The sequence below is a fragment of the Pteropus medius genome, unplaced genomic scaffold (genome assembly GCF_902729225.1).
Source record: "Pteropus medius unplaced genomic scaffold, Ma_sr-lr_union100, whole genome shotgun sequence".
Lineage (NCBI taxonomy): Eukaryota > Metazoa > Chordata > Mammalia > Chiroptera > Pteropodidae > Pteropus > Pteropus medius.
Window position 1 is genome coordinate 2,744,216 of NW_024347790.1, and position 20,813 is coordinate 2,765,028.

The following is a 20,813-nucleotide window of genomic DNA, read 5'->3' on the forward strand; positions in this document are numbered from 1 at the left end:
TTTCTTGCCCCAAGAGGGTACATTCCTTTTAGGAATTGGAGGCAAGTACAGAAATATCACTCCGTCCAGCTGATGCTAAGCAGAGGCATCAAGAAATGAATGTGATTAACTGTTAGAGTAACTACTTGACTGCGATGTATTATGCATGTATTTTCCTGTCGAAAACCGTATCCTTGAACTTCATCCAGAAACCACCCATTTAAATGTAAGCTAGTAGAAGATGGGCTCTTGGTAATCTGGTGGCATTTAGTTTTGAAATAATAATTGCATTGGTCCATAGTAAGTCCTTAAAGAAGATTTTTAGAGAGTGAGATCTGGCTTCTCTGCGTAGCCTTGTCCAGGAGGCTCATTACTGTAACGGCCAGTTCCGGGCATGGAGGTGGAAACACTTTGACTTGGAGAATGAAGACACACTGGGTGTTGCTGGCTGGCTGTAAGCGTTCTTTGGACAGGGCAGAGTTGTCTTCTTGCTGATCACTTGCTCACTGAGCGAACTGCAGTTTGTTCTCCTGTCCATCTTGCCCTCTTCAAGGACCTGCCACCCTGGCATGTGGTACCAAGTTTTTCATAGAGGCAAATTTCCCAAGGAAAATGAACTGGTCGATATTATCCTTTACAAACCAGGCTCTTGTGTGAAACGATCTCCCAAATTCATTCGCCCTTGGAGAGAGTGACAAACTTGAGGTGCTGGATGTTCAGTCTCTAGCTGGTCCAGACGGGGCCTGAGATGGGCGTGACAGGCTGCTCCCTCGGCCGCGCACAGCGCCCCATACTCCCCGATGCTCAGTCCGGCGTCATTGTTTGTCTCCCTCGTTGTCTCTGAGCTTAGACTTGTGTCTAACTTTGGCCGATGGAACATCCGCCAGCAAAGCACGAGTGGGGGCTTGCTTGGCACGTACACTTTTGAACGGGTCCTTGTGGGACACTCCCTTCTAGAATCCAGCTTCCACGCTGTACGAAAGCCCGAGCAGCTATGTGGAAAGAGAGGTCCTTGAAGGCAGCCCCGGCTGGACGCCCAGTCAACACCACCCCTCAGCCACAGGGGCAAGGCCACCAGGAATTTCTCGCCGTTTCAGTGCCCAAGGTCCCAGCCCTGACACAGAGTTTTCCCTTTTTGAAGTAACGTTGGAATTTATACCCTAATTTCAGTTACGTATATTCCTTGTTGTGTAAATGACAGTAACAGGCATAACAGCAGACTTTATGTAGTATTTGCCACGTACCACAGCACACAGATAACTGGTTTATTAGTGTGTGACTGAAACTCTGGGGTCGTGTAAGTCAAAAGGTTTTATTTTTTTTCCCCAGTCCCTAGCTTAGGCCATAACTTGTCAAATCTCCCTTTCCCATACTTAAATCCTTGGCTGGAGCGATTCGTTGACTTCTCACTGTGTGTTCCACACTGGTGACACAGGGATGAGCAAAACGAGCAAAAATTCTTCCTCTCATTGAGCCCACGTCTTAGTGGAAAAGGTAGATACAATACGTGTAGCAGGTAGCCTAGTTGTAGGTTGGCAACAACCTAAAAAAGCAATGGCAGAGTTTACATTATATGGCCTTTGCCCTTTGGCTGTTGCTGGGTTCCCTGTCCCCTTCAAGGTCAAGGAGAAACTCCTCCCTAGGGCTTGCTGGTCTCCTGGAGAGGGAAAGAGGGATGGGGAGCCATGTCATGACCTTCACGGCTGCTTTTCAGGACTAGCACGCATGACTTCCTCTCACGTGTTGTTGGCCAGAGCAAGTCACGTGAACAATCCCGATTAAGCAGAGAAGCAAAAAAAAAAAAAAGGGAGCGTTACTATACCACCATTAGCAAAATATGTTAGATGTAGATAAAGGTGAAGTTGAAAATTTTTTTTTTAAAAATGAGAGTGCTGGTGACCTGGAGGAGGAATTGAATTTGAAGTGGCATTTTAAGGGGCGGACTTATTTAGAAGGTGACAATCAAGCCAAGGTCTGAAGGGAATAAAGGGATGAGGTTTAGAATATCTGGGTAAAGAGCATTTCAGGAAAAGAGAAAGCCAGATCAAAGGGCCTGAGGCAGGCCCATGTGCAGTGCTTCGAAAAACAGCCAAGAGTCCAGTGTGGTTGGAACGTACGAGTGTCTTTCTGGGGTGGTTATAGGAACTAAGATTAGAGAGCAAATGGGGGGAGGGGGTGAAGATCGTCTATATAACAATACCGGGCGGCGTAAAGGCTCCAGTTTTGTTTCTAAACAAGGTGGATGGTCACCAGAGGGTTTTGCACAGGAGACTGACATGATCCGAACCGCATTTTAATAGGGTCGTTCTGTCTCTTGTGTCACAAGTGGGCTGTAACGGTGCGAGATGGGGGAGGCGGGGCAGGAGACGGGGGAGGCTTTTCGCAGCCGTCCAGGCAAGAGAGACCGGGTGGCTCGTACCGTGACGTGACGGAAGCAGCACGCTGGTGAGACGCGCTTGGGTTTCGGATATGTTTTGAAGGTCGAACTGATAGGCTCCTGTGACTGTGGGATGGGGAGAACGCCGATTTCTTTAAGATTCCTTAACTTTCCACTCACAGTTATTAAATCAACTTAGTCTAAAGCTTCAGATACACACCCAACGTCAATCTCAAAACAAGTCCACCCCAAACACACACACACTCTCTCTCTCTCTCTCTTTTACCTCTTCTCCTCTCTCTCTCTCTCTCTCTCTCTCTCTCTCTCTCTCTCTCTCTCCCCTTTACCTCTTCTCTCTCCTCTCTCTCTCCTTTATCTCCTTCTTTCTCTCTCTCTCTCTCTCTCAGGCAGTGCAGGCTGGAACTAGGATTCTGACTACTTGGATGGGGGCGAGGAAAGTGCTTGGAGCGATGCCCCAGTGCGCTGAGCAAGGATGGGGGAGAGGGAAATGGATATCTCTGGAAAATCTTGTGGTCCCCGCTTGACCGGCTGTCACTCTTGTGACACTAACCTGCCATCGGTCCTCTCCCTTACCGGGCTCCCAAGTGCTTTTCTCTTAGGAGCTACATGTGTGAGTTCTTTAGACTGTGCGGAGTGGCTTCCTTCTGCACAGTCCCCACGTGTGAAATGCTAGGTACCGGCAGGCGGCTGTCCTAGCAAGGCCGCCTGCAGATAACTCGAGCATGGCTACCTCCCCTGGGACCCCAACAAGTCAGAGATGCAGGCTGCTCCACCGCCGTGTCACCCCTCTTCCAGGCCTCCTCCTGGTTCAGAGCGACATAGCGACGTGTCCCCAAACCTGCCGTCCGAGGAGGGGCCTGTTCTCGCGAGTGCCCGCTGATTCCCAAAGCGCCCCTCGATGCCTTTCTCAGTTGGTTTCGGGGAGGGGAAGCCCCATCCCCACGCCCAGCCTGGTGTGAGGAGGGCATGCTCTCCGAATATCAGTCTCCAAAAGAGGGACAACCCAAGACGGCCGGCCTGTCTGCTCCTCCCCTCTCCCCTCTCATTTTCTCACACAAAGAAGGGGGGTGGGAGGAGGGAGGACGGTGCCATAGAACCGCACTAGAGCCACCAGCACTAGACTGTTAGATCCAGGTGGCTGGGAACTGCTTGTGGCGGAGTGTGTGCGTTGCGGGGGAGATAATAACCATGGACCTGTCAGTCTAGCCTTGTTGCCTCAGGCTCAGGGACAGAGAGGTCCTGTTCAAAGACTTGTCTTTGGGTCCCTGCTCTGTCACTTAACAGAGAATGACCTTGGGGATCATCCTCTGTGTTTCACTGACTCGTCCGCAGAGCAGGGATGGAACGGGAACTCTGCCAAGTGCCCTCTACCTGCCTTTCTGGACAGCCCCTCCTCTCCGCCGTTTGAGAGCTTCCCCGCCTGGCATCCCACTCACTTCAGAATGTCTGCTTCTGGCTCCTAGATCTCCGCGTCCTGGCTACGATACCTTTTCCTCTTAAAAATATCAAACCACGGGGCCTTCTCTTACCTCCCTTTCTGCCAGCCCTCACCCACTTTTCACAGTTTTCCTTCTAACCAGCCAGACCCCAGACCTCAGCTCCTCAGTGCAGCAGCCCACCCCCAGAACCCACGCGCTCCTGCTTGAAGATTATAAAACTCCTCTGCAGCCAAACGGAAGCTGCTGTCCCCTCAAGTCTGGCTCCGTGTTAGGAGAGGGACAGAACCCTTTATACCTACAGCCGTCTTTTCTATCTCATTGTTTAAGTTTTTTAAATCTAATCTTGTAACCCACCGCGTTTCAAATGTCACTAGTCAGAATTCATTCGAGTCACTCAATATCCTCATTTTCTGGAGTATGGGAGCTCCAGTCTGTTGAATCTTAATGTTATTTGATTACATATTCATGTCTCATCGTAGTTACACTAGGAATTATATTTCCTGGGGGAACCTTATAAACTCAACAGCTGAAGAGAAAAGTCAGCTTATGAAAATTTCCCTTACTCAGGTGTCCGAAGATGATAATGGATCGCAAATAGGTATTATTTTGAATAACAATTCGACACACCACTATTAAGTCCCAATTTTGTTCCATAAACTGTTAGAACTGCATATATAATTAAGATCTGGTTGGCAGCTCAGAAAAGCTCAAAACTTATGGCAGTGATTTTTAACATTGTAAGTGAGGTCACAAAACCACTTTCAGGAATCTGCTAAAAGCTGTCGCCCATTCCATAAAAAGTTGGATTGTTTGGAAGCTTGACTGTTTTAACTGTAGTTGTATTTTTCTGTCTATTCCCAGTGGATTTGTGCACAATCTCCTTTAGAAAGGCGGGTAGTTTTGACTAAGATTCTGAGTCACTGGTTGGCAAGTGAGTAAACATGATGATGATGATGACTATAACTATAATCCCCACTACTAATGGAGAATTTACTTTGAACCAGAAAATTGTGCAGAATATTTAGAATTCTCACAATAACCCATTTATTCTCACAATAACCCATTTTTAAGGTTAAAAAAAAAAAAAAAAACAACCCAAGATTGAAACTGAGCAGCTTATCCAAGTAGCAAATGAGTGATAGAGCCCGTGTTAGTGGTCCACTAAGCCCTCAGTAACATCCACTGTGGTAACTTCCAGCTTGCAAGGAAAAATGCATATTTAATTAAGATTTTGGAACTCTGCCCCATGGGGAAAAGATGGTGCTGACTTTCTAAGAATTGTAAAAATGAATAAAGAAGTGAGACAGTAACTAAGACTGTATAGGAAATGTAGTAAAAAAACAAACAAACAAAAAAAACCAGCATTTTTTTCTCCCAGTGCAGTGTGATTTTGACATGGCATATTTCCCCTATAAAATTTCAACATAATCATATATGTATTAGTAAACAAAGTGTTTTGATTTTGTAAGACCGTCGAAAATTGTTCACATTGGTTTTTTCACTCAAAATAGTTGTTTAGAATTAGTCAATCAATTTAATATGGAACATCAGTTAGTATGAACAAGAAAAGTGCTGTTGACAGGGCAGAAAATGTTATTGCGCACTGTAATCATTGTGTCCATAGAAGGAGTTAGCGTTCTTCACTACATGTTTAGCATTCACTCTGACTCGGAACGTAGTGGAAAAAATGTTTACAGTCTCAGCCTTATTTTCAGACTAAAATACCATCATGGCAAAACTTTTTTTCATGCCTAGAAAATTGTCGTCAGCGACACGCCCTACTATGATGAGTACTGTGTTGTGTGACAGTGAGCATATAATGTCTTTTTCTTCAGTTAATGCTTTTACGGATCCTGGGCTGGCATACATTTGCTGTGTGGGACAGTTGTCACCCGGGTGCATGTGGCAGCTCTATGGTTCCCATATTCAGCAGTCTTCATGAAGGCGAGGTGGGCAGAGAAGAACAAACATTCATTGATCACCTAGTATGTGTGGGATGCTTTATACTTAATATCCTGTTGAGGATGTACAGTGGTGCTCACTAAGGTCTTGTGAGTGAAGATGCGTCTCATTTTCAACCTTGTCGTATGTATAAAATACATAGAAAGTATTTAAGCAAATTGCCCAAATCCACACTGGGAGCAAGCATTCAGAAGGGAGAGAGGATATGGGAGACCAGGTCATTTTGTATCTCATTGTACTGCGCTGTGCAGAGTCACCCCCATCTTTGGATAAATACCCAAAAAGTGGAATTGCTGGATCTCATGATAGTTCTATTTTTAATTTTTTTGAGGACCCTCTGTACTGCTTTCCACAGCCGCTGCTCCAGTTTACGCTCTCACCAACAGTGTATGAGGGGTCCCTTTTCCCACATCTTTGAAAACACTTATTTGTTGATTTATTGATGATGGCCATTCCGGCAGGTGTGAGATGATGGCTCATTGTGGTTTTAATTTGCATTTCTCTGATGACTAGTTGATTTTGAGCATGTTTTAATATGTCTTTTGGCCATCTGTATATCCTCTTGGGAGAAATGTCTATTCAGATCCTCTGCCCGTATTTCAATTGGATTGTTGAGTTTTTGTTTTGTTATTGGTGTTAAGTTGTATGAGTTCCTTATATATTTTGGATATTAACCCCTTATTGGATATATCAGTGGTGAATATCTTCTTCCATTCAGTGCATTGACTTATAGTTTTGTTGATGGTTGTGCTGTGCAAAATTTTTCAGTTTGATGTAGTCCTATTCATTATTTTTCTTTTGTTTCTCTTGCCAGAGGATGCACAGTCAAATATTACTAAGAGTGATGTCAAAGAGTTTACTGCCTATGTTTTCTTCTAAGAGTTTTATGGTTTCGGGTCTCATATTTTAGTCCTTAATTCATCATTTGATGATGTTAATTATTCCTAATCATGAGCATTTTATATCTTTCCATTTGTTTATATCTTCATTTTTTTTCTTTAATGGACTATAGTTTTATCTCCTTGGTTAAATTTATTTCTAGGTATTTTCTTCTTTTTTGATGCACATAGATTGGGATTGATTCTTTTTTGATGCACAAATGGGATTGTTTTCTTAATTTCTCTCTCTGATATTTTGTTAGTGATGTATAAAAACTGATTTCCGAATATCAATTTTGTATCCCACTTTACTGAATTCATTTATTAGTTCTAACAGTTTTTGGGTGGTATCTTTAGGGTTCTCTCTCTATAGTATGTCATCTGCAAATAATGACATTTACTTCTTCCTTTCCAATTTGGATGGCTTTTATTTCTTTTTCTTGTCTGATTCATATGGCTGACTTCCAATATTATGTTGAATAAAAGTGGTGAAAGTAGACAGCCTTGGCTTGTTCCTGATCTTAAAGAAAAAGGTTTCAGCTTTTCACCGTTGACTATGTTAGCTGTGGGTTTGTCATATACGGCCTTTATTATGTTTTAGTATGTTCTCTCTATTCCCACTTTGTTGAGAGTTTTGTATCTTGAATAGATGTTGGATTTTGTCAAATGCTTTTTCTGCACCTATTAATATGATAATGATTTTTATCCTTTATTTTGTGTATGCAGAGTATCATGATAATTGATTTGCGGATATTGAATCAACATTGTATCCCTGGAATAAATCCCACTTGATCATGTTGTATGACCTTTTAAGTATATTGCCAAATTAGTTTTGGTAATTTGGAACATAGTTTTGCATCTATGTTCATCAGGGATATTGGCCTATAATTTTTTTTTTTTTTTTGGTAGCGTCTTCATCTGGTTTTGGTATCAGAGTCATGCTGGCTTTGTAAAATGAGTTTGGGAGCCATTCCTCCTCTTCAATTTTTGGAAAGTGACAAAAATAAGTATTAATTCTTTGATAAAATTCGCCAGTGAAATCATCTGGTTCAGGACTGTTGTTTGTTGGGAATTTTTTTTTTTTGATTTATTGATTTGATTTTGTTAGTAGTTACCGGTCTGTTCAGAATTTCTGTTCATTCCTGATTCAGCCTTGGAAGATTGTATATGTCTAGGAATTTATCCACTTCTTCTAGGTTGTCCAATTTGGTAGTCATAATTGTTCATAGTATTTCCTTATAATCCTTTGTATTTCTGTGGTGTCACTTGTCCCTTCCTCTTTCATTTTTGATTGTTTATTTGAGTCCTCTCTCTTTTTATTCTTGATGAATCTGCTTAAATGTTTCTGAATTTCGTTTATCTTTTCATAGAACTAGCTCTTGGTTTCCTTAAATTTTTTTAATTCCATTTTTTTTTTTAGCACTCATTTATTCCCACTCTGATCTTTATTATTTCTTTTCTAATACTCACTTTGGACTTTGCTCTCCTTTATCTAGTTCCTGTAGATGTAATGTTAGATCGTTTATTTTAGATTTTTCTTGTATCTGCAATTTTTAGTCGCCCCCTCCAGGTATGTTTTGGCATCATTATTTTTTACTTCTTTTGCGTGTACGTTTGTCTATTACCCTTAAATTATTTTAATTGTGCATGATCTTTCTATTTTTGTCTTTTAACCTTAGTACTAGCTCTGTAGTTGGTTGATCCATTGCTTTTATGAAATGTTTGCTTTTGTCAGAATTTTTTCTTTGCTATATTTTCTTATTCATATTTTTATCTTCCTACATTTATGGTAATATTGCTTTAGTGGTGATGAACTCCTTTAGCTTTTACTTGTTTGGGAAACTACCTTCCCTTCAGTATTAAGTGACCAGCCTTTCTGGGTAGTGAGCGCAGTCTTGGTTGTAGGTCTTTGCCTTCCATTACTTTTGATTATTTCATGAGATTCCACTCTGGCCTGCAAAGTTTCTGTTGAGAAATCAGTGACAATCTTATGGGAGCTCCCTTGCATGTTACTGCTTTTTCTCTTGCTACTTTTAAGATTCTTTGGCATTTTAATTATAGTGTGTCCTGGTGTGGGTCTCTTTGGGTTCATCTTGTTTGAGACTCTGTGCTTCCTGGATTTGTATGTCTATTTTCTTTGCCAAGTTAGGTGAGCTTTTAGTCAATATCTTAAATAGGCTTTCAATCACTTTCTTTCTTCTCCTTCTGTTACCCCTTTGATGTGAATGTTGGTACACTTGATGTTGTCCCAGAGGCCCCTAAGATGAATTCATCTATTCTTTCCTTAAGTTCATTGAGTATTCTTATAACCAATATTTTGAATTCTGCGTTTGGTAGATTGCTTATCTTCATTTCTTTTAGTTCTTTTTCGGGAGTTTTGTTCTGTTCTTTCATTTAGGACATGTTTCTTTGTCTCATTTTGGTTGCCTCCCTGTTTGTTTCTCTGTATTAGGGCTGCTGTGTCTCCCCTGGTGTTGGGAGTGTGGCCTCATGAAGTAGGTGTCCTGTGGGACCCAGTGGCACAGTTTCCCTGGACACCTGATCTGGTGCTCCAGGGGTGTCCCTTGTGTGGGTTGTGTGTGCCCTTCTGTCATATTAAGCCTTGAGTCTTGGCATGTGAGTGGGCAGGATAAACCCTCCTGCTGTCTGGCTAAGAGGGCTGGCCGTGACTATGGTGGACAAGTGGTCGTGCATGAGGAAGACCCTATAGAGTGGGCGTCGCTTTAGTGGCCTTCTAGTGCCAACCAAGTCTGCCCTTTGAGTGTGTTTGGGGAGATGATTACGTGGTTTTCTGGTGTGGTCTGAAGTCAGCTGCCAAATATGTTGTTAAAGGTCAAGGTCAGCTGCCACTTATGCCTGCCTTAGAGCTGTCTGGTAGCAGCTACAAAGTGATCTATAGTTGATTGCCGCTTGTGCTGGGCTTGGAGGCACTAGGAAAGGCTATGCTGTGAACCGAGGCCCACTGCCACTAGTGCTGGGCTTAGGACGCTTTGGTGGTCACCATAGTCTGAGTTGAGGCCACCCGCCACTTGTCCTGGGTTTGCAGCTGTATAGTTAAGGCTACATTCCAAGCCAAGACCAGCCACTAATGCCAAGCTTGGGGCCACCTGATGGGAGTTACAATGCAAGTTGAGATTGGTTGCTGCTTGAGCTGGCCTTGGGGTGTCTTAACAAGAGGTCAGGATACTCTAAGGCCAGCTGCTGCTTGTTTAGCGTTTGTGGACTTTTGAAAGATTTTGGTAAAGCCCACCGAGGGAGCTGGTCTTGTGGAGGAGCTACTAAAAGAGGGTCAGCTGGGTGCATGAATTGGTTGGGGTGGGGCCTCAGAATCACCGGACTGGGTGGAATGATTTCATCTGGGTGAGTGGAGAGCTCAGATTTGGTGCCTGTGTTGGGCGGGCTGGAGGAGGGGAGGGTTCAACAAAGGAACCATGGCACCTGCTATCACTTCCATCCCTGGATAGAGCCGTCCCTACTGGTGCCCCTCCCGCCCTCTCCCTGAAGCCAGTCAGTGCTTCCCAGTATTTCCCTGGTGCTTTGTGAACGGCTGCCCCTGTGCTGGAGTGAGCGAGTCTGTGCGCGGGCCCTCTAAGACCTGCAGCGTGTCTATCTCCAGCAGCCCTCCTCATTCAGACGGGATTCCTGCCGGTTTTCTCAGCCAGATGTTGTGGCGACTGCTTGGCAGTGAGGCTCTGGGACCCCCTGCTCTGCAGGGGGGCCTCTGCATCCGTGATACCACTCCCAATTCTTAATGGCCGCACTGTGGGTGTGGGGCCTGCCTAGTCCACGTCTCCGCCCCTCCTGCCAGTCTCGCCCGGGCTCCTTCTGTATGTCCTTAGTTATAGGACTCTGTTCAGCTAGTCTTCAATGGTTCTCAGCGATGGCTGTTCTGTAGTTGTAGTTTTGATGTGGTCGTGGAAGGAGGTGAGCAGTGTTTCCCTCCGGCATCTTGACTGAGTCCTGGAAATATCGTTTTCTATCCCCTCACTTTTAGCCTGTATGTGTTTTTAAGGCTAAAGTGGGTCTCTTGTGGGCAGTATATTGTTGAATATTGTTTTTAATCCATTCAGCCATTCTGTGTCTTTTAATTGGATAATTTAATCCATTTACATTGAAAATAATTATTGTTGATGAGGACTTACTATTATCGTTTAACAATTTGTTTCTGGCTGGTTTGTAGATATTGTTCTTTGTTTCTTACCCTGCTGTGTGTGTGCGTGCACGCGCACACGTGCGTGTGCACACGTGCATGCATTTTGTCATCTTTTGAGATCAGCATGCTTTGACTCGTTCATCATGTTCTTAGGTATAATTACTATATGTTTTTCTCTTGTGGTTATCATGAGGTTTATATAAAATATTTTAAAATTACAAATCCCTATTTTAAACTCATAACTTTGATGGCATTCTTAAACTTTACACTTTTACTTCCTATCTCCTCCACATTTTAGGTTTTCGATCTTACAGTGTACGTACTTTTTATATTGTGTGTCCAATAGCAGACTATTGTAGTTATGGTTACTGTTAAAATTTTAAACTGGAGTTGCAAGTTAATTACACAGCGCTATTACCATATTAGAGAATCTGACTATGTATTTACTATTACCAGTGATTTTTTTTTTGCCACTTTCTTATGTATTTCTGATGTTAATTAGCATCTTCTTACTTTCAAAGAAGTTCCTTTAGCATTTCTTATAAGGAAGGTCTGTTGGTGATGTATTTGCTCCCTCAGCTTTTGCTTGTATGAAGAAGTCTTTATTTTTTTCATTAAATTAAAAAATTTTTCAATTATATTTGACATTCAATATCATTAGTTTCAGGTGTACAGCATACTGGTTAGATATTTACATAACTTATGAGGTAAAGTCTTTTTGACAGGTATAGAATTCTTTGCATTCTCTTATTTCAATATTTTGAATATGTCATTAATTTTGTTAGGTTTTTTTTTTTTTTGAGAACTTGTGGCTTTGCTTACTTTTTTCCTATTATATATTTGCTCTCCATTTCATTGATTTTTCCTTTCATCTTTTTTTCTGTTTAGTAGTTATTTTGTATATTCAGAATTGTGCAAACATCATTATCTATTCTAGAACATTTTTATCACCCCCTCCACCCCCAAAGAAACTCCATACACCTTGGTGGTCCTGTTCCCCAACTCCTCCCCACTCCAGCCCCTGGTGACTGCTAATCCCGTCTCTATGGTTTGCTGATTGTGGAAAATTCACCTAAATGGAATCATATAATGGTGGGTGTAGGTTTTTGTGTGTGTGCATGCGTGACAGTTTTCTTTAACTTAGTACAATGTTTTTGAGGTTCCTCCATGTTGTAGCATGTCTCAGTAACTCATTCTTTTTTATTGTCAAATAACATTTCATTCCTTGTATATGATACATTCATTTATTAATCTATCAGTTGATGGACACTGGGGTTGTTTCTATTTTTGGCGAGAGTGTATAAAACCATGATATTCACAATAACACTATGAATATTCACATAGGTTTTTGTGTGAATGTTTTCATACTATTTCTTGGGTATATGCCTCGGATTGGAATTGCTGGATCACGTGCTAACACTGTATTTAACTTTTAGAGGAACTGAACTGCACAACTGTTTTTCTTAAGTGACTTCATTTTACACCCCAACTAATTTCTCCTCATCTTTGTCAACACTTGCTATTGTCTTATTTTGAACATCCTAGCCGGTGTGAAATGGTTATCTCGTGGTTTTGATTTGCATTTCCATAATGACTATGTTGAGCATCTTTTATGTGTTTACTGGCCATTCATATATCATCTTGGGAGATATATCTCTTCAAATCATTTGCCCATTTAAAAAATGTTTTTGGATTTGAGTTGAGTTCCTTATATATTCTAGATACAAAATCCTTATGACATATGCTTTTCAAATATTTTCTCTCATTCCATATGCTGTCATCTCCCTTTCTTTATGGTGTGTCCTTTGACACAGTAAGGTTTTAATTTTGAAATCTAATTTATCTTTGTTTTTGGAATTCTAAGAAACCATTGCCTAAGCCATGGCAATGAAGATTTACTTTCACGTTTCTTGGAGGAATTTTATAGTTTTAGCTCTGACACATCGCTCATCGTTTCAAATTAATTTTTGCATATGGTATGAGGTGGGAGTCCAAATTCGTTCTTTTGCTTGTGAATACCTCTTTATTTGCTTTCTTTAATTTACTCTGGGTCTCTGAGATGAAATCTTAGCTTTCCAATGTTCAAACGTACTACTTTTCTACTGTATTTAAAGCTATACATTTCCCTCCAAGCATTGCTTTAGTTAGAGCCCATAATTTTTGCTATGTCCTATTTTCATTATCATTCAGTAAAAAGGATGTTTTAATTGCCATTTAAAATTTTCTTTGACTCTTGGCTTATTCAGAAGTGTGCTGCCTAATTTCTAAACTTTCGGGCATTTTTCTAGACTCGCTTTATGGTTCAGCACATAGTCTGCCTTGGAAAAGGCCCCACATGTAAGTGAAAAGAAAATATATCTACAGTTGTCTGGTGTAGTGTCTACATCTGCTAGTTAGATCAAGCTCAGGTCCCCGTCACGACATTCGTATGGGTAAAGACACCTCCACGGTGCTCCCGCTGAGAAACTAACAAGCCATCCCTACTGTGCTCTGGTTAAACTCCTGAGCCCCAGAATTTGGTTGTTTTATGTCATCAGGTTTTGGGATGGTTTGTTATATAGCAATAGTAAGAAGAATATACTATTTTCTAGGCTCAACGTTTACGAGAAGATCAGTGCTTTTCATAATCCTAATGGAATTTAGGACCTGAGTTAGAGCATGAATTCTAGCACAGTATATTTCATACACATTTAAAAGTAGACTAACCAAAAAAATAGACATTTTACAGCTGTAATTCTGGTAGCTAGTATCACACTCCTGAACACATTACCAAAAGTTATACGCAGTCTTATGCCACTATTTCTTATGCTAAAATCTACTTAATATTTATAAAGACAGATTCTCAGAGGAACTACACATTCAACCACACTGTTGAACGACGTTTGGTTCTGAAATGTCTGTGAGGTACTAAACGAGTGTCTGCCTCAGAAGTGGAGGACAGAAAGTCTCTCTGGCTATTCCCTTTTCACATAGCTGGGCAGTAGACCTCCCAGGATGAAATAAATCTCTAAACTAAAGGGATGGGGCTCAGTCTCTTTGTTCGCTGGTGTACACAGCGGCCACCCAGGTTAGTGCTTCCGGCTGGCTGAGTTATGTAGCTCTTAGGTAAGCATGAGGTTTGGTCTCCTTTTCAAAGTGGTATAGGAATCTATCAGGCTTCTGTCCTATGCTGTGCTCTCAGGGTTACTGGGCAGAAACATTTAAAAGAATTTGTTTATTCTGAGCCACTACAGTAAAAAAATTAAAATGCAAGGGTACATGTAAAGAAAAAAAGTGTTTATTTAGGCCATCCACTAGGGTCATAATAAATAATGCAATATACTAAGGTAATAACAGATGTTTTCATGCATTTATATTTATAAATTTACAAGAAAGCTGGCTCATAGGGCTGTTGGGACGAATTTAGAAGAGTGTATTTGGCAATACAGTGTTAAGACTATCAGATTCTCTTTCCTACCTTTTTCTTTTTTTTAAATACATCCTCTATACATCTCTGAATAAATGGTAATGTTCCTCTATAAACATGCCAGAGCTAGCCAATTATTGAGATCCAAGTTGATAATTTGTGATATATCAATATTTCTAATGGAAAACAGATTTTAGAAAAGAAATACAAGTGAACTCTTCTGCATTTCAATGTGGAGGCTGATATATTGCAAGCCAGAATCATTTAAACAATAAAATATGTCTGGATGAAGTAAAACCCCAAAGTGGAAGTTTATAAATAGTAACTTTGATACTCAATATACAAATGCTGTAGTATTACGATGTGTGTAATTTGATAAATGACCAATTATCTGTAAAAGTGGTGAACTTTGATTAAAGCTTAATTTTGCTACTAAATCTCACACATAGAATTAAAATAGGATAACCTTTAACATAAATAATTTAAACATATCTTAAACACTGAAAATGTGTTCCTATGTTATTTACAATTAATCAGTGATACCAGTGTATAGCCGACTGCCAGTCTTGCGTTCCTCCTCCAACATCTGCTGTTACACTCTCCCTTATAAACACTTGTGCAAATCAGTTTAGTGAAGGAGAGCGATCTGTGGTCCAGAGTAATTCGATGTATGGCCACTTGGTCTGGAGACAGCGTTTAATAGGAGTGTCATCTGTTTGTAGCATGGGATCTTCGAAACCCATAATAACTGCAGTCCCTTCCACGTACATGACCTGTTGGACAAAATAAAGCCACCAAGGTCGGTCAATATTCTTAGCACAATTTTATGAGGGATGTAAAACTTTTCAGAGGCTAGCAAATCAGGCTTGTATACTGTTTCATATGGAACTTTACATCTCATTTTGACAGTAATTATGAGCAAGAATAACTGCCTTTTGGCTGAAATAAATTTGGAAATAAGATGGTGATACATATTTTAAGTGCTAGGTGACCCACTGATTTTTAAAGTTCACAACTGAAAGTTTCTTGATGAAAGAAAAAATCATTCTTCAAATAACATACCAGTTAGAAGAAATTATATAACAATTTACATACTTCCTACTGTTTTAATGTTGAGGTACTCAGATGGTCATGCTGCTTCATGAAATGAAAAGGACTTAATTTTCTCATTTCAAATTAAGCATTGAATTTCCAGAGCTGAAAGCAATTTGGATGTTCGTTAATGAAATTTACTATTTATTGTATTAAATACTTTAAAAATGCTGCTCATGAGGGTGCTGTGTACTGCACGAAAAATCATGGAGAACTAAAAAGGATATAGGACTGAAACAATCATCAAATAGGGTGATATATAAAACTAGCCAGGTACTTTATATGCAGTAACAATCAATGATCATATCAAATATCAATTGGCAGGTGGGTATCAGAAAAATTTATTTGAGTAATAAATAAAAAAAATTTATTATTTGAGTAATTTACAATAATAATGTTTTAGTTGTATCTATGACGTAACATACTTACTAGAACCCTAAATTATAAAGGCTCCCTGTGTACATTAAGCCATTCAGTTTCTTTTTGTCCAAGAAATTCTGATTATATAATTTAAAAGGAACAGATATAGACTGCTTTCTATTTAGTTTTACATATCCAATGGCTGATACACATGATTGGAATTAAGTTCTTCCAATATAAAAGCCACAAGCTATGTGACTAAGGAGCCCAAAGAAACAAATTTATTAGTCTTAAATAGGAATTTCCTTAAAAACATATTATAGGAATAGAGTATATTATATTAGGTCAGATAATTTGGTTTCAGGAATCTAAAGTGAAATACCTTTTTTTCATCTTTACTTTGGTTAATAATTAGTAAATTCATTTCATCAGAACTAGAAACTATTAAAACTACAACTTATGCTTTTCAACTCCCCCAGGTAAAACATCCTTTTCTGAAAAACTATCCACAAAGAATATAGTGCGAGTTACAAGTGACAGATGAGGTGGAGCTCCTGCCGGGCACGGCACTGTGGCCGCCTCTGGCCCGAGCCGCGCGGGCTGCGGGCTCACACTCCCTCCCCTGAGGCCAGTATTCTGCTTCCTCATACCTCTAGCAGCACCTTAGGAGGCGGCCTACCATATTTCCAGCTCCTGAGCAATTTCAAAATATTGTACCTCTGCGATTTAATGACATACATACTTTGCTTTTCATAGTTCTTACACAATATCGTCACATGAATATTTCATCCTGGACTTCTGATCTTTTTGTTAGTATGTCAGATGCTTGTCACGAGCATGATTTGAAAACTTACTATATACAGGTAGCATGGCCAAACAGATCAAGGACAGGACTGTCAGGAACTCAGTTCCTGTCCCTGCTCTGCCAGTGACTTCCTGCGTGACCTTGGGTGAGCCACTTGATTTCCCTGTCTCAGATGCCTCATCTGTAAAATACAGATAATACTTGACCTACCTTGTACGGATTGTGTAGGGAATAATTAGTGACTCTAAAGTACCTCCTATTACAAGGCAAAGATTCCACTATCTAGATGAAGCTTTCATTAACACATTAGGAAATAACATCTAAGTTTTCTTATTGGCAATTTATATTTTTTTGCTATATACTGATCTCTATAATTTTGTGAAAATATCTTTAGATCTAATTTAATAAAACTTCCAAATTATATTGTTATGAAAAGTAAATTTTATATTGTTATGAAAAGTAAAAACTTTTAAAAAATTAAAAGTTTCTATTTTAGATTTGCTCTAAAATTATGTATTTAGTGTGTATTATGATCTATTTTCTGTAGCCATCCTCAATTTAGATAATTATGAAACCAGCATGGTTCTTTCAAATGAAAAAGGTATGGTAGGCCTTATTTCTTCTATTATTAGCTATATCGACTGTCATTTGAATACATGCAAACATAATAGATACAGCGTATCTATTATGGGTAGACAAGCTAATATTTAATAAGAAATGGTGAGTCACTGAGACCTTTTGAATCAGACCAAGTGAGTACATGGAGAGTGAATCACCTTGGCGCCTTTGCCAATGACCCACTCACAGGGGAAGCGGCAAAGCACAGTGGGTGAGAGCGCGGGCTCCGAGGCGCACTACCTGCACCTCAGTCCAGCTCTACTTCCTGCCCGTACCTGAGCAGGTTGCTTACCTGGTGGTGCTGTTGCCGCTTTCGTAACTGGGGGCAGACAGACCATACTTACTTCCTAAGGTGGAGTGAAACTTCAGATAAAACAAAACACTCACTACAATTCCAGGTAAACGCTGAACAAATGTTGGCTACTGTGGTTATTATTTGAGTCCTTTAAAATATTTTTCTCAGTCAAAAACCTGTTACTCCCTTCTCCACTTAAATGGATCAGCGACTTTACTGGATTAAACCCTCAATTCACTCAGTAATATCTATATAGCCAAAGGTAACAACACGTATGCAGATGTACTTATTTTGCCACAGTGAAACTATTCCCGCAAAGTTCTCACTGAATATCGTGTACTGGAAAAATCAAAATACAACCGGTTCTGAAATACACTGTCATAGTAAAGGGACTCCTGGAATAGTCTCGTTAGGCAGCAGTTCTGTGGGAACCAGAGGGTGTCGTGTACTCGGATATTCGTCAGGCCGGGTGGGGCGCGCCTGCGGCCGGAGCGAGCGGCATACCTTCTCACTGTGGTTTGACTGCTTCAGCCCGTTGTAGTGATACACAGTGAACGACTCGGGACCGCTGGAGCCCTGGTGTAAACGAAGCGCTGTTAGAACTTTAGCTTTATGTCGGGCAACTGCTGCTTAGCGACTGCAAGTAAAATGCACGTTTCTTAAATCGTTTTTCTTTGATATGGACATCGTTTGATAAAGCAAGAAACTCAGATGTATGCATTTAATTACCAGAAAAGCTGAAAGATGGAGTTGCATCTGAGGAAGAGACAGGAAAGTGGGGGACGTGCTGGTTTTTGATGGCTCTTCGGTACTATGTTTTTAGCTATGTGCCTGTTTTACTGTAACTTTTTTTTTTTTTAAAAGAACAAGGTTCTAAAACACGAAAACATTTCCTAAAATGTATCTCTGATTTTTTTCTGGTTATGGATAATTTGTTCTTTCAATTAAGTACAAAAGAGCAGTAATATTACTTTCACTCAGACCACACTTCCTTGTGAACTTTTAAGTAGTAAAAATAGCATTGTGTGAGAAATGAAAACACATAATTAGTGCTTAAACTTTAATAACATCCAGTGAAGGATATCGTATAAATCATTAAACTTTCAGCTAAACTGATGATGTTATTCCTACTGTCTTAACCTTGGTTCTCAGCTGAAGATCGAGTTCAACTCTTAACTTAGCATTCGAAGCCATTAAGTTCTGGCCCGACTGAAGGCACTTGGCTCCATTAATCTCCCTCAGGGCCCGTGGCTGACTCTTCCTGTGCCTAGCCCCCTTGTCTTTCTGGCCACGTCCAGTTGGAACTGAGGAAGAGAGCTTCTGGCAACTGTGGGTAGCTTTAGGTTCCTAGATAGAGACAGACTGAGAAAATGGAGCTCCTTTGGCTGCTCTAGTCTGAGGATCCTTCTGACGCTTCCTTCTTCAAATCCTCTGAGCTATTTATTCCTTGCAATTCACAGCTTTCCCTCCCACTTATGTCAGTTCAGGCTGGGGATCTGTGATTTGCAACCCAGAATCTTAAAACACAGCCCTGAATCCACCTTTTCAGTCTTATCTGCAACTACTCACCTTTCTGAATTCTCTTAGATGATCCTCATAGTACTCATTTTCCCATGAAAAGACCTTTAGTTGTTGGCTCTGCACATTCGTGATTGCTTTTACCCCTCTCTCAAATGCCTTTCTCTTGCCCTCTTCTCTCATTTTAAAGACGTGGTTCAAATCTTACTTTTTCTGTAAAGTTTTTCTTGAACACACTAGTTGGGTTCTTTGACTTGGGCTGTTATAGTAACAACCGTCTCAAAAATCTGGGAACGAATCATATACTACTTGGTATCATCTCTTCAGTGATTCTGAAAGACTTTAAATCTTTAACCGTTTGACAACTTTTTATTCTTGTATTCTCAACTAAAATCCAAGCTCTCTTTAATTTTTGTATCTGACTCAAAATGCTTCACAAAAAAACAGAAGAATCAATCATTTGATCATTTCCTTAACTGTATACATGAATCAATGCAATTAGCTAGTTTGGCCACTGATTTTCAGAGTTAATGTACTTTACTCTTCCATCCTTTAGTGTAATTGAATACAATTCATATTCTTTAGTTCCAGTTATTAACGGTTAGTGTGAAATACTAAAATATCAAAAGGCACGGTAAAGTGCTGGGTCTCTGGGGTGGGGTGACCTACGCTGGACTCTTGACTCTGCCACTTACTATTAAATTCTCTAATCCTGTTTCCTCATTGCCAAACTGGGAGAAAAATATTACCTAATTTATAAGGCACATCGTGTGTGCTTAATTCATGGTGGCACCTGCTTCTCCTATTCTTATTTTATATAAATTGCCTTGAAATGCTTATGAATATGCCAAGTTGTTTTCTCTACCTCTGCCCCATAGCAAAGAAATGCTCTTCCACAGCACCTACTCTAAGCATTTGTGAAGATGACTGAAGTTATATATTTTCCTGGCTGTCTTTCTGACTCCAGTTTTGCAACTTTAGTCCTGTGGAGTAAATGTCTGCTGAGTGTCACTAGATTAGTCTGTTAGGTACAAAGCAGTAGATGAAAAATGGCCAAAAGGAGAGTCATTTCACATTTCGTGACTACAGAGAAAGAGGGCACCGGTGGTCCGAGCTATGATCAGAAAAGATCTGTGACAGGGTGCGCTCTAAGCTCTTCCCGCTGACAGTAGGTGGGAATGTGACAGGTCTTCCTTAGAGCAGCGGGTCTTGAACTCTGGCAGCATCAGAATCCCCTTGTCCCCCTGAAGCTTCTGATTCTCTAGGTCTGCGGAGGGCCTGAGAATCTGCATCTCTACCATGTTCTTAGAGACCACACTTCAAGCACCCACTGCTCTAAAGGGAACCAAGAGCGGGAGCGCCTGCTTTTGTTGAGGAAAGGACGTAGGTACGCGGGGGCAGCGGGACGGATCAGCAGTAGCAGGAACCGTGAGCAGTGAGGGGGACCGGGGGGGACAAACAATAACTAAGTGGAAAAGTCTGTCACCTGTGAGAGAAGGGGACTAGAATTCTCTTTAATTACCTCAAGGAATGCTAAAATTAAAAAATTTCTTGAATAAGTTCTTAGAATTCTAAGCATCATTATGTAATTAACTAAATATTTCCAAAACAGTTGGTAACTATCTCCTTTTGTTTACATTTCCCAACCATTTTTCAGAATCTTCCTCAAATTAAAAACGTTTTTATTTCCTTATATTAATAACAGACAGTATTTCTACAAAATGTTCTGGCAGCAGCCTTGAAATAAATGATTACTGTCTCAAAAAAGTTTAAAATGCTAAAACTTATTAAACATTTATTAAGATCTAAAACACAGTATTAGATTCCAAAACAGAACTTTTCAAAAAACCCTAGCAGATGAAGTATGAATAAATAGATCACCACAATCCAAGAGTCTTGCTAATGACACT

At 40.4% G+C, this 20,813-nt stretch overlaps 1 protein-coding gene and 1 long non-coding RNA gene across 4 annotated transcripts in view; one reads left to right on the forward strand and one right to left on the reverse strand.

Moving 5' to 3' along the window:
• Positions 1–20,813, forward strand: part of LOC120614636 (uncharacterized) — a 71,928-nt gene that overhangs the window by 21,231 nt on the left and 29,884 nt on the right. The window lies entirely within an intron of this gene.
• MINDY3 (MINDY lysine 48 deubiquitinase 3) overlaps positions 14,065–20,813 on the reverse strand; it is a 397,126-nt gene continuing 390,377 nt past the window's right edge. For all 3 annotated transcript variants that reach the window (XM_039877468.1, XM_039877469.1, XM_039877470.1), the window contains 2 exons: positions 17,890–17,961; positions 14,065–14,988 (listed from right to left, as the gene is read on the reverse strand). In XM_039877468.1, coding sequence (XP_039733402.1) covers positions 14,839–14,988; positions 17,890–17,961 — 222 coding nt within the window. In that variant the 3' untranslated portion in view covers positions 14,065–14,838. The remainder of the gene's footprint in view (positions 14,989–17,889; positions 17,962–20,813) is intronic.